We start from the raw sequence: 13,356 nt of genomic DNA, 5'->3' as shown, positions 1-13,356 counted from the left end.
CAAGGTAGTCTAATTGGGTTTGGTGAAATTCACATTTCGACAATTTGGCGCAAAGCTTGGCATTCAATAGTTTCTTTAACCCTTCTCTCGCCAGCTTTATGTGATCAGTCATATTCGTCTGTTGGTAAGAAACGTAGCACCTAAGTTATTGCTCCACAGAGGCTGGCATTGGCACTGGAATCAAGGTGGCTAGTGTGGTTTCAGAAGGCTAGTGTCACGGAGTTGGGTGGTACTTTATGGCTTAGTTGATAGTGGCTTTGACACACTAGATGCCCTTGTTGTCTGCCACAAAGCCATGTGGAATCTCGTTGATTGGGAATGGGACATTAGAATCAATGAAGTTCACTACGATCAACCAGATTTACTGTACAGCTGAAAGTAAGGCCATGGAAGATTAGCCCCCAACAGACGCATTGCATTTGACGGTTATGTAAGGCACAGTTGAAGAAGCTTATTTTTGATTGACACTTGTCTAGGTTCAAGAGATGAGTCAGGTGAAATAAAAGGAGCTTCTTCCCCACATTTGTGCTGGGATTTCATGGGGCATAGAGAAGCAGGAGATTTCCCTCAGTCTTAGGAAAATCATATAGGGCATATCATGACAGCTGACTTAACCTGGGGTGCTCCAGGCTGTGAGATTGCACAGAGCATGCCAGCATAATTTGCTCTCTCTATGTAGCTGTTCTCTGCTTGTGTAGCGAGGCTAGTCAGGGGTACTGTCCTAACAGTTTACTGGAAAGCAAGTTGATATGGTGGAATTCCTGGAAGGAGGAGGAGGAGAAAAGGCAAGTCTTTATGTACTGCATTTTCTTGTGGACTTGGTTGCAGGATCAAGATTATTAGAGGAATGGGTAGACCTGGACCTTTCTTGATCACTTACAGAGATCAGATCTACCTGGTGTAGTGGTTGTATTGTCAAAAATCACTAGATAAAATGCTTCAAGATCCTAATGTTTGGTGCTTTCTAGGGTGCAGTTTTGTACTGCACCATTTCTGGGGTCCTGTTAATCCAGTAGCATAAAACAAGATGGCCAAGGAGGGAAGTTGAAGGGGTGACTGGAATCAGGAGGAGCCATGCTTGCAGAAGTAAAAAAAAAAAAATGCCAACAGGACCTTGGTAAATTCCAGCTTTTATGACATCATCCCCATGTCTGCTACTGAAACATCATGCAATATACAAATAGCAAGGCACATTCCAGTTGAAGATAAGAAACATTAGCTCCATATTAGATCAGAAAAAAAAAGTTAGATCGCCTTGGCTATGGATGAGAGGAAATCTATGTCATGTGAACATGTTCTTAAAGCACAGTTAGAAACAATGTTCAAGCTAAAATTAGAGGAATGTGTAGAAAACATAATCACTTGTGGAGATATGGCTTAACATAAATTTTAAATCCAAAGTTTAGTTTCCCAAAACACTTCAAAAGTTTTCAGAACGGGTTAGTTAATCTTTGCATATTTTATCACAACTATGCAGAAGCTGTATGGAGCAATAAATGTGTCAAGCACAATGTTATTCTGGTGTTAGTTGAATGTCATGGAAATTAACTGATAATTGTGCAACAGGATATTTGTTTAATCTCCTCTCCCTAAAGTTGCTTAAGATGGATCTCCAGCCTTTTTCAAAAATTTGGAGGCTATATTACACCAACAGTATTTTGCTGTAGACACACTCTTGTTCTAAGGTCCTCTTTGCCTATTCTTTTGTGTATGTATAAGTATGCAGAGATAAATGAACATACATACTATAATTTAGTATTTCATTTCCTTTAAAATCTTCTTTCCGTCTAATAATTTGATCTTGCCACAACATGGTAGATCTCAACATAAAACATTGAAGATGCTGTCTAAGGCTGCTGATTTTAGCTCTCATATAAAAGGAAAAAATCAAAAGGTTCTTAATGATTTTGTTGGATGGCTTGTTGTTCCTTTTAAGTGTAAGGGGAATGGAAATTTTTGGGGAAATGGTATGCTTCTAATACTAACTTGAATGATTTTGAATATCAAATATATGCTATAGTGCAATTTATGACTGTCTGAACTTCTGCAAAATGCCTTCCCACAAGTGATGCAAGAATAATAAACTACTGTGAATAGTTTTACTATATTAGAATTACTATAATCATACTTCTCATTCTCAATCCATAACATAGATACTGTTTTTCTGTTTAGTTTATAAATCATGTTTTTCTTAGTTAAGAAATAGAAACATTAATTTTCTAAAATAATGATAAAAAAATTAAGAGAGGACCTACTGGATTTCCTTAATTCAGTAAATAATGTAGAAAGAAAGAAATTTTGTCAGTAATATATTTTCTTCCCATTTCAATCATACATGGTATTTCTACTGTCAATGATTCTTGTAGTAAAAAATTAGGCATGTTTTGTATTGAATCTACTCTTATTTATGTTCTTTAAATTGAAAAAAGACCAAAAAAAATTTAAAAGATCAAAAACCTAACAGTTAGAATTATGAATTATTATACAATAATATTCAAAATTACTGTTTCCATAGAATCATTTCTATTCACATAAAGTAATGACTCCATGGTTTTAAACTTTCACATACTGATTACTGAGAACAAACAAAACCTTTTTATTAAATGAAGAATTGCAAATACAGTCCCAGTTATTGTATGGTTGCTAAATTTCTTAATTAAGCCCATTAAAAGATACAGTTGTGTAGAAGATATTCTTATTTAACGTAATACAAACATAATTAGCACGCTTAGAAACTGTTTTAACACAGTCCTTTATATGCTTCTAACAACTTCAAAGTCCATGTGAGACTTTGAGAAAAATATTTAATCTATGTTTTGACAGTGGGCAGAGAACAGAGGAAAAGGAAAGGGAAAAGAAAAAGGACAAAGGTTGTAAGCAAATAATATGACAATGACATTACAATATAATCCCACATGTGTGTCTATTCAAAATAAAATATACTGCACTTTAGAGACTCTTTGAAGACACCATAATATTTTAAGGAAGGATCTGAATAGAATAGGATAGGATAGGATAGGACAACAGAATTAGAAGGGGGCCTTGGAGGTCTTCTAGTCCAACCCCGTTTAGGCAGAAAACCTTAAACAATTTCAGACAAATGATTGTCCAATCTCTTCTTAAAAACTTCCAGTGTTGGAGCATTCACAACTTCTGGAGGCAACATGTTCTACTGATATTCTACTGTAACTGTCAGGAAATTTCTTAGTTCTAGGTTGCTTCTCTCCTTGATTAGTTTCCATCCATTGCTTCTTGTCCTGACCTCAGGTGCTTTGGAGAATAGCTTGACTCCCTCTTCTTTGTGGCAAACAGTGAGATATTGGAATACTACTATCATGTCAACCCTAGTCTTTCTTTTCATTAAATTAAGCTGGCATAAGAAGACTTTTGAAACAATTTGTATAACAGAATACTCTGGAATAGTATTATCGTATATTGTAGTTGTATTCTGTAAAATAAAATTATTAGTTAAAATGCAGCAAATTATGCCCAAAGATATGAGTCCACAGTCTTTGTTCTACTATTATGATGTAAAAGTTAGAATATTGATTACATTTATATAAATCCTTCCAAGTTTTTGTATGTGATCACAGAATAGAGAACTGAAAGTTATATTAAAGATCATTTAGTCCAATCACTTCCTGAATGAGGATCCACTAGAGGTGTAGGTAAGAATGACTTTGTTCCATAGGTTGTAGGATAAAGAGAACAGGTAAACTGTTTCTTAAAGGAAAAAAAATCTTAATGAAAATTGAAGTTTTTCACACTTCTACATATAGGACTAAGGGGAAACAATTTTTATCTGAATCATGACACAGAAAAACATTTTTTTACAACTATAAAATATTTTATGTTTCTCCTAATACAAAAGCAGCTAGCTGAAGTTAAACAAATTTCAATACAAAATTACAGAAGTAATCTAATATAACGTAAGGGTCGGCAGCTACCAGAAGAACTTGAGGTTCCAAGAGGGCAAATCAGGAGACTCAAGCGGAGGCTTCCAAGTCAAACAGAACTTTATTTGGCCAAGTTGCTGGGTGGAACACTGTCTGAAACACTGGCAGCTGCATTCAGAAGTGCCATACAGTGGTCAGTTAGGCACTTCTATTTATATACAGGTAACAAAAAAAATCACAAGGTGACACTTGTTGGCACACAGAATATTAACGAATCATCCTTCATTTACTTTCCTGCTCTTTCCCCCGTCTCTGGGTCTGTGTATGTGATCCTCCTGCCTTCACAAAATGGCATCCCTAACGCAAGCACAGTGTACAGAAGCAAAATGGTGGTCATTAGGCTAATAACAAAATACCCTTGTGAACAATCCCTATAACAACATTTGGATTCTAGAATCCTACCATATAAATAGGAGAATTTCTATGAGATTCCTTGTTCGTTCCCACCCCACCTTTACTCCTCTGAAAATCCTTTTGAAACAAACCCATTTAGATGCTGAATTGATTTAAGACATACACATGTAGCAATCATTCCTATCTGTTTAAGATATCTCAATAATGATTGGCTTGTTTGTTTGTTTGTTTGTGTGTGTGTGTGTCTGTGTGTGTACTTCTGTCTAGTGCAGCATTTCTTGACAATTTTAAGATGGATGGACTTTAACTTTCAGAATTCCCCAACTAGCATGGCTGACTGAGGAATTCTGGGAGTTGAAGTCCATCCATCTTAAAATTGCAAGGTTGAGAAACACTGGTCTAGTGTGTATGTTTTCTTATTCTTTTACTTTGTTAATAAACCTTTAGAATTGCATGAAATATAGTTTATATGAGCTATAATTTCCATAATAATTTTGCAGTGTTGGTTTCATTCTACAAATTCATGAAATTATGCCAAAGAATCCCATTTCTCATTTCCACCCTTAAGCTGCTTAAGTTATGGGTATATTATTCCCTACTAAAGTACAAATTATGCATAATTCAGATCATTTAGTATAGTACCAAAGGTATGTAAACATTTGTCAAATAATAACAGAACACTGTTCTCTGTGAAAGAGATAAATTCTATTTCCTCATTTTTCTTCTCTAATAAAATCACATTAAATGTTTAGTGAATATTGTTTTACTACATCAGCAGGTCAAGGCTGTTGTCGTCTGTAAAGGGAATAGAAACTAGCTGAGAACCATTTCTGTATACCATTGTCTGAGTTATTTGTGGATAGATGTAAACATTTTAAAAAATCTGTCTCTATAGAAACTGGTTGAAGGCTAAACTTTAGAGTTTTCTGTTATAAGATTCACTTCTTTCGCATATTTGAGATATCCAAAATATATTTTGACACAATTGATTACTTAGAAATTTACTGGCAATTTTTTCATGTTTAATTGCTGTATTAAAGAACTTTCATGAATATCAAAGCAAGAATAGGTCAGATTTTAGCCTTAAATTTTTCACAATGAAGACTCCACAAATGTCATTCAATAACATGTCTTAATTTTTACGCATTAATATAACAAAACATTTTTTTCATTCCAACATTGTTGAATTAATCTTGTTGACAGTAATTTATTCATAAATATGCATACACTATTTTATTTCATGAAAATTCTCTTTATTTTATAAAGTGATGGAATGGAAGATAAATACAAGAATTTCATAATTCAAGGCTGATTTTAGTTATATGTCTAACATCAAAATGACTCCAAGATTGTCAAGATTGTAAAAATAATCAACATTTGCAAAAAAAAAAATAAAAATGAAATTGAGACAATGGCTTCTATTTTTATAAGTTTGCACAAGAAGTCATGAAAACTATTGTAATAAATATTTGATTTTTAAATTTTGTTTGTTTGTTTGTCAAACTTATTTGCTGCCCATCTCATGGTTCAGGTGTTTTTTTTCTTTTTCGTGTTGTCTTTCAATATTGACCAATATCAGAGTTTCAAAATGTGTGCCCCTTCAGATGTATCTGAGCTACAGTAACAATGCTGGAAGTTGTGATTCAGCAATATCTGGATAGTCACATTTTGTATTCATGATTTAGATCTAGAGTGCTTTCTTACATGCAGTATAACAAAATCACAAGTTAGCGTAGTGAGGTAGAGAAGACCATTGCTGACAGAAACACTGATCATATTGATACTTCAATAGTCAGCCTCTCATCATTTTAAGTAAATATTGAATTTACTTTTCCATAGATTGTTTGTTATGAGTTATAGCATGACTGATCCATACTATTTGTTATGAGGTATGAGTTTTCATTTGCTGCATGAATCCCACAGCAAATAGGCACATTTATAGCACATTTAAAGCTGTCCAAACAATATGTAGTTCACTCAGAGAAAAAAAATAATGGATCTCACATAATCTGTAGCACTTGTTGCCAAAGTTTATTAATTAGACTGATAAATTAATAAACTAAAACTCAGTCTGAATACTCTAATTTTGGAAAATCTGAATCATGGTTCAGAAATATATAACCAAGGATGCAGAATGATTTTGAATTAAATCACCTATATCAGGGGTAGGCAACTTTGGCTCTTTTATGACTTGTGGACTTCAACTCCCAGAATTCCTGAGCCAGCCATGATGGTTCAGGAATTCTGGGAGTTGAAGTCGATGAGTCATAAAAGAGCCAAGGTTGCCTACCCTTGACCTATATGATAACATAACTGTTCTAGTTTGCAAATATACCCATGTTATGGAGACCAGTTTAAGTTGTAGATTGTAGTTTTCATATCATAAGCCATTTAGTGAGAAATTCCTCTCACAGTAGTTTTATTGATATAATCACATAATCATAAAACACTTGGATAAGGTTGAGATTATTGTCCTGTTCCTCAGAGAAAGCTCAATATGTGGTAAAACTGCCACATGGATAATTTTTTAAATTAATTTTTAAAAATGTTATGGTTTTAAGTAGAAATTAAGAAAATAATGAATTATAAAGCTTATATCTAAACTGACCTGTCTTCTATTGAAACTGACCCCAGCTGCTCAATTTCCAGAAATCTTTTACTTTAGGTCAGCAAAATGGAATGCCTGTTGGAATTTCCCCTGCGTGTTTTGCAAATGCTGTTTGAACTGCTTTCTTTAAAATCATTCAACAATATGTTATATATTTCTAGGACCTCATTTTGAATAGCACAAAATAGGATAAAAGAACCAAATAAACTGCTAAAAGATGTTACTCAGTATTATTGAGATAAACAAATTAAGACAATATTATTTACACTTGATATGCTAGAAATGGCATCAGGGTAAGTTCATATTACTAACTATTAGTGAAAGACACTAGAAAAAAAGTGTAAAGTGATTCTGTAAAATGAATACAGATACTGACTAAACTAATTTCTGCACTCTAGGGATAACATTTTACATTCATTTCAGTATCTATCCTAGCAATGCAAGCAGAAATAGACTTTTTAGTAAAACTTAATTAAAATTATTTCCTCATTCAATTAGAAAATATTGTATTATTTTTTTAACATAGTACCATTATAAACCATTTATTCTTATATCCAAGAACATTATTGATTAGCATTTTGACAGAGTTTTTAATTTTCAAAGTGAAGATACATTAAAATAAAACATACATTTTTAAAGCTTTTTATTTTTTTATTTTTATAATTTTTCCTTTGATTGGTTTATGATTATTTAGTTATTTGGATAGTGTATCTTGATAAAATGATTGTATAAAAGCTTCTAAGTTCCTTCTAACTATCATTATAAACTTAACATTTCCCCCAAAATATGCCATTTTCACAACAATAAGATTATTTATAGACATAAGAAAGAAATATTTATCCCTCCCTCCTTCCCTCTAATATGCACACAATATAAGTACTGTTACCATTGGAATGAGGATGAGAATACACAGTTCTGTTCAGTGAGTCTTCCTACGATTTGGCTTCAAAAGTGTTCTTTATAAGGTAAATATTTCATGTAGTTATCTATGACATCTTGCCACAGAATTCTCCATAACCATTTTGAACGCATTTTGCCTACTAGAATAAGCTACCCGTGTATGATGTTACCAAGAAAGTACTTTCATTTATACAAAAATAAACTTCCAGTAAAAGATTTCATTATGAGCTTGCTCACGACTGATATTACTTGCCTTTTCTTTTTCCTATATTAAAAAAAACCTGCCAATTTTAAATATTGTGAAAGTATCATGATACTAAGACATACAGAACAATGAATTTCTTTTATTGTATAACTGAATAAATGTGTTTAGAATGCCTAGAGTCATTCTCAATGGAATTATTAAAATGTGATAAATTGTTTTGATATTGCTTCATGATAATTATAGCTCTTTCATAATAAGGAAATACAAATAAATTGGATCAGCTTGAAGTGAAGAGGGAAGCAGATTCAAACAGGTTCTCAGAAAATTATATGTAAAGCTGTACTACTGTGCATCCATCATTTTCATCTTCAGCCAGCCATCTGATAAAGAAAATATACATATTTTATTGAAAGAGAAAGTACATTTGATCAGAATTCCCCATCCTAATTCCATTGATCATGCCAACTGGGAACTATGGGAGTTGTAATCCAACATATCTAAAAGACACAGTTTGTAGAAGTTCCTATAGACATGAAAATCTATGGGGATTATGTGGGTTTCATTTCAATTGAATGAATATGCTGTTGACCACTTACTAATCCCCTGAGCCTGAAGCTCAGACCTAATGATTCTCAATTTCTCTTGCATTTGTGATTTTCCTTCTCCTTGGAAAAGGAAAAATATTTCCTGGTGTGTAATATTATCAGTAGCAGTGGCACCTAGACTCATATACTGCCCCATAGTGCTTTTACAGCACTCTCTGTGTTGTTTACAGAGTCAGCATATTGTCCCCAACAATCTGGGTCCTCATTTTACTGATCTCAGAAGGATGGAAGTGTGAGTCAACCTTGAGCTGGTCAGGATCAGACTTCAGGCTGCGGGCAGAGTTAGCTTGCAATACTGCATTCTAACCACTGTGCCACCAGCCATATTAGTTAGTTAATATTTCTGTTGAACGCTGTAATAATAAAAATTTAAACAAAGCAAAACATACCTGTTACAGCTAAAGCTGTAGAGTTCATTTGTAGACATATCTGTAATTTCTACCTTTTCAAGAAACCAGCCACTTGCTTTAAAAATAAATGAGAATAAAGATCAGACTGGCCCAAATCAGGCCACTTCCAAATGCCTGGATAAGGGCTGCAGCTGCTATTCATGCAAACATAAAATTACCCAAATCATTTCAGAAACAGGATCATCTGGCTTAATTGAGCAAGGGGTGGCTACCACAAACTAATCTCTGTCAACAAGGCTGTCTAGACTCAATTTCTTAATGTCAGCCAAGTCAACTAAACAATGACGAGAGGTTAATTATTTTTTACCTGCTACCCACCCAATGACAAAATATGAGAGGTGAACTAGGCAAGCTTATTGACTCTGTACAGTATCATTAAGCAGAATTGTCCTGTGAGATAAATTCAGCTGAGTGACAAGGGCCGGCAGGAAGTCATCCAGCAGGAAGTCATAATTCACGGTTATTTGGGGTCCTCGCTTAACAATATGCACTGTCCTTGCTTAATGACAGTAATTGGGACTGTTGGAACTGCCATTGCTAAATGCAATGGACACATTTTGTTAAATAGTATTTTTTATTAAAGATTTCAAATACAAAGATAAAATAATAATGCAAACCAAGGACAAGCCCAGGGTTGCCCTGTGGTAAGATAGACAGATAATAAATTTTACAAATAAATAAATAATATAAAAGATAAAAAAGAAGAATAAAAAGTACAGAGAAAAATAAAAAATAAGGAAGTTATATAAAGAAATAACTCCTCCCCCCTCCAGACAAGTATAATCAGCTTCTGTAATAACCCTTTCTTTAGTATTTTAATAAAAAAAATTCCTATATTTCATCTCTTATCAATAAACAAATTGCAAGATCTCATCATTCAGCCTAAATCAACAAAAGTCCATTAAGACCTACCAGAAATAATAACATATATTTTAACCTTAATCAAATAAATTAATTTTGCATCCCAACTTATCATTTTCTGTAAAAACTAAATCTCTCCCATATTATCTTTTATTTATAAATACAGCCTCATCATTCATTGGTAGAAACAATGGCAGACTGAAGATGGGTCCACAACATACGGCTGCAGTAGAAAGAGTAGCTGGTGAATGAATTGGCTCTTCAGAACTCCCCTCTGGATCAAGGAGAGGACTGGGATAACCCACACATTTGCTCCACACAGAGGCTTTTCACAAAGAGTTTGTAAAATAGCAATCTTTGGTGGGTTTTATTGCTGTGGGAACCAGAGGGAAAATCATCTTGGCTAAGCCAGTTCAATGCCTTCAATTGGACACTGAGTGCTCCTATTTTCTCTCTTAACCACCTTAGGAAATTGCTTGTTACTGATTTTTTGGTTAAGAACTTTTAGAAGGACTTTCACTACAGTGGGAGAATAGATTGACTAGAGGAAACCAGAGCGAATTAACGATTACAAGTAAAAGAGAAGAGACTCATTAAAACAGCAGAGCAATATTGACTATGGAAGAAATCAATGACATTCATTCATCCATCCATTCATTCATTCATTCATTCATTCATTCAATTTTTATAGCCACTCAACCAAGTGGCTCTGGATCAATTAATCCAGAAATTAGTCTTAAGATTGTTTACACCTATAAGAATAGATTTTATAGATGTTATAGAGGCTACAGAAGAGGAACAGATTTTACTAGACAAAACAGACTAAGGTTGATCTGCAAATGGATCTAAAAATACCAGAGTATAAGACTCATATGGAAAAAGACTCCACAATGGATTTACAACAAAACTGGATGATGTCTTAATAATTAAAGATGACATACAAATAATAAATCAGAAGAATGACTTGGAAAACTTTTTTATCTTGGATATACAAAAAAGACATGTTAAACTAGTGAAGGAGTTCCTGAGAGAAGACAAAAAGAAAATGATAAGTAATCAGCTTGTGGGACATCATTTGAAGGGATTAAAGATCAAGCTTTCTAAAGTAAACAGAAAAAACAAAGTGGATTTATTCGATAAATGATAAAATATAGAGTGGATTTATTTGATATATGTGGTGTGGTTTCTCATCATATTTTTTTTTACTTATACCCAGTCCCAAAAAAGCATCATTAAGTGAAAGTTATCTGTATAGCTGTTTTAGCACATATGAAACACAATTTAGTCAAGTAATGCAAATATACTCACCAAACCCTTTCCCATCGTGTCCAATTTCAATCTTCTGCAGCCTTCCAATTATCTTTGTCTTAATTTTGAATGTATCAGACTTTAAAATGAAAAATAGAATTAGCTTTTCAATTATGATAGGTCAAACTTTAGAAAATGCTATGTTTGCTTGGTGTGAATGCTTCCCTAAATATAGTTCAGTTGCATCCTTTGCAGCAAAATACATGCCACGGTCATTGCATATGCAGCTCCATGTGCCTCTGCCAAGAACAAGCAACTGAAACCAGAAGTGCCAAGTAGCCTGGCGATTTTCCAAATTATAAGTCTGCCAGCCCCTTGGCTTTTCTCTTGATCAAGGACTAGTCTGAATTAAACCAGGGTCAAGGAGATATATGATCTTTTATCAACACTGAAGATTACAGGTAGGTCAGTAATTTTTGTCTCTGTCTGAATTCTTTCTACCACATTTTTCTTAACAAGAAGGAAAACCAGCCTAAAAAGAAGCTTTTTGGACCTAACTCAAAAAGATAGTATAAGAGCATTCTGGTATTTTTTTCAAACACATTTCAAAATTCCAAGTAAATATCTATAGACAACTAAACAAAGGTTTGAATTAAAAACCTGAAAGGGAAAAATAATCTAGCATTCTGCCTTCCATCAAAGTAAACCATGTATAAAAATAAAAGAAAAACAAGAATATTTTGCTAGTACCTAAGGACCTACATAAAAATGGTTGGTTGAAGAATTTAATTCTGTTGGATATTGAAAAAAAAATGCAAACAGATTTGCTTTTTGTCACAATAACAGACATATTCAGCTTCATTAGTCAGATGAATAAATAGCAACTAGAGCTGTGCAGTGATCTGGATTTGAAAAGGAAAATGTTATTTTCACTGTGTGTAGATGGCCACAGTATGTGCAAGCACTCACAAATACGTACATAGCACTTCTTGGGAACATCTTAAATCAAAGGTATCTTCCTGGGTTCACAAGCAAACCAAGGAATGCACCATATACTGTAAATGCTCAATAGCTCCTGTCACATTTTGCCCTTCAAATTCAGATCTATCTTCAACTTTCTTAATTATTCTGCTTAATATGTAGCAAAATCCTCAGGTATCACAGTCTCCACCATCTCTTTGTTCTTCCAAACTCAGAATCACCTTAAACTGCAAGATAGGCAGCATGCAAATTTAATAAATAAATAATAAACAAATTGTTCTAGAGTGGGTATCATTATTTGAATCAGCAATGGAACTTGCCTAAAATGTGTGCATGTGTGTAAATGATATTGATATAGATGATATACTATAGGTGGTTTGAGAAATACCAGATCTTGATTAATGATCATCTTGGTTGAAATTCTATGCTGCAATTCTTTCCATTTTTTTAAAAACATAAAAGAACATCCCAATTTCTTTATTTCATTTATTACAATTATTTGTATGACATGTACTTGAGCCTACCTTTGACTATTCAAAAATGTGGGTGGAATATCAGCAAAAAGAATAAGAAAACTTACGCTGGTACAATTCTTATTAATGTTAGAAAATAGGCTTAAAAAATAATGAACTTCCAGCTAGCTTAAAAAATACACCTTGTGTTTTCCATTTATATATATATCTTTTTAATGATACATAAACCTTCCTTTGAAGACATAAAGAGAAGTTATTTTACTCTAATTAAGATAAAATCTTTTGAATAGCCTACTAATTTGGTTTAAAATATTTTTTTTTATTTCCAGTGTTTTTGGCAATGCTGGCATTTTTTCCCCAAGGGGAACAACAGTTTGACTTCTACAAAATTGGTTCTTTCGTGTTAAGTTAATTCTCTAAAGACAAAAATGAATTTGTTCAGTATTAGAGAGGTAAAGGAAGGTTAAGTAGCTTCTGGAATCTTTTTCTCTAGCAGAATGACAGGACACCTGTTTACAATAAGTGTACATTTAACAGTCAATGGTAATTAATCCCACCCCCAAAAAAGTTGCCATATTCATATTTGTCTCATTGACTACATTTGCAGAATACACCAAGTTGTACTATGATTAAGCCCAGTTTAATATCAAAACCCAAAGCGCTCAACACCAAGATAAACTCCCATTGAGAACAGCTTTAAATACAATAGGGGAACAATGGTTTAATATAGTCTATTCACTTAATTCAGCATTTTG

General features: G+C 33.4%; 1 protein-coding gene across 1 annotated transcript in view; it reads right to left on the bottom strand.

Annotated features, from left to right (window-relative positions):
• Positions 1-7,581: 7,581 nt before the first annotated feature.
• LOC107292677 (lipoxygenase homology domain-containing protein 1) overlaps positions 7,582-13,356 on the bottom strand; it is a gene marked incomplete in the record, with an annotated part of 170,360 nt that continues 164,585 nt past the window's right edge. The window contains 3 exon segments of the mRNA XM_029285202.1: positions 7,582-8,403; positions 9,018-9,093; positions 11,208-11,286. Of these exon segments, the coding sequence (XP_029141035.1) occupies positions 8,349-8,403; positions 9,018-9,093; positions 11,208-11,286 (210 nt within the window).

This window comes from Protobothrops mucrosquamatus, unplaced genomic scaffold (assembly GCF_001527695.2).
Source record: "Protobothrops mucrosquamatus isolate PMUCROS unplaced genomic scaffold, P.Mucros_1.0 scaffold1401, whole genome shotgun sequence".
In the NCBI taxonomy this organism is placed as follows: Eukaryota; Metazoa; Chordata; class Lepidosauria; order Squamata; family Viperidae; genus Protobothrops; species Protobothrops mucrosquamatus.
The sequence above is the reverse complement of the archived record's forward strand: the minus strand, read 5'-3'. Positions and strand labels throughout refer to the sequence as shown.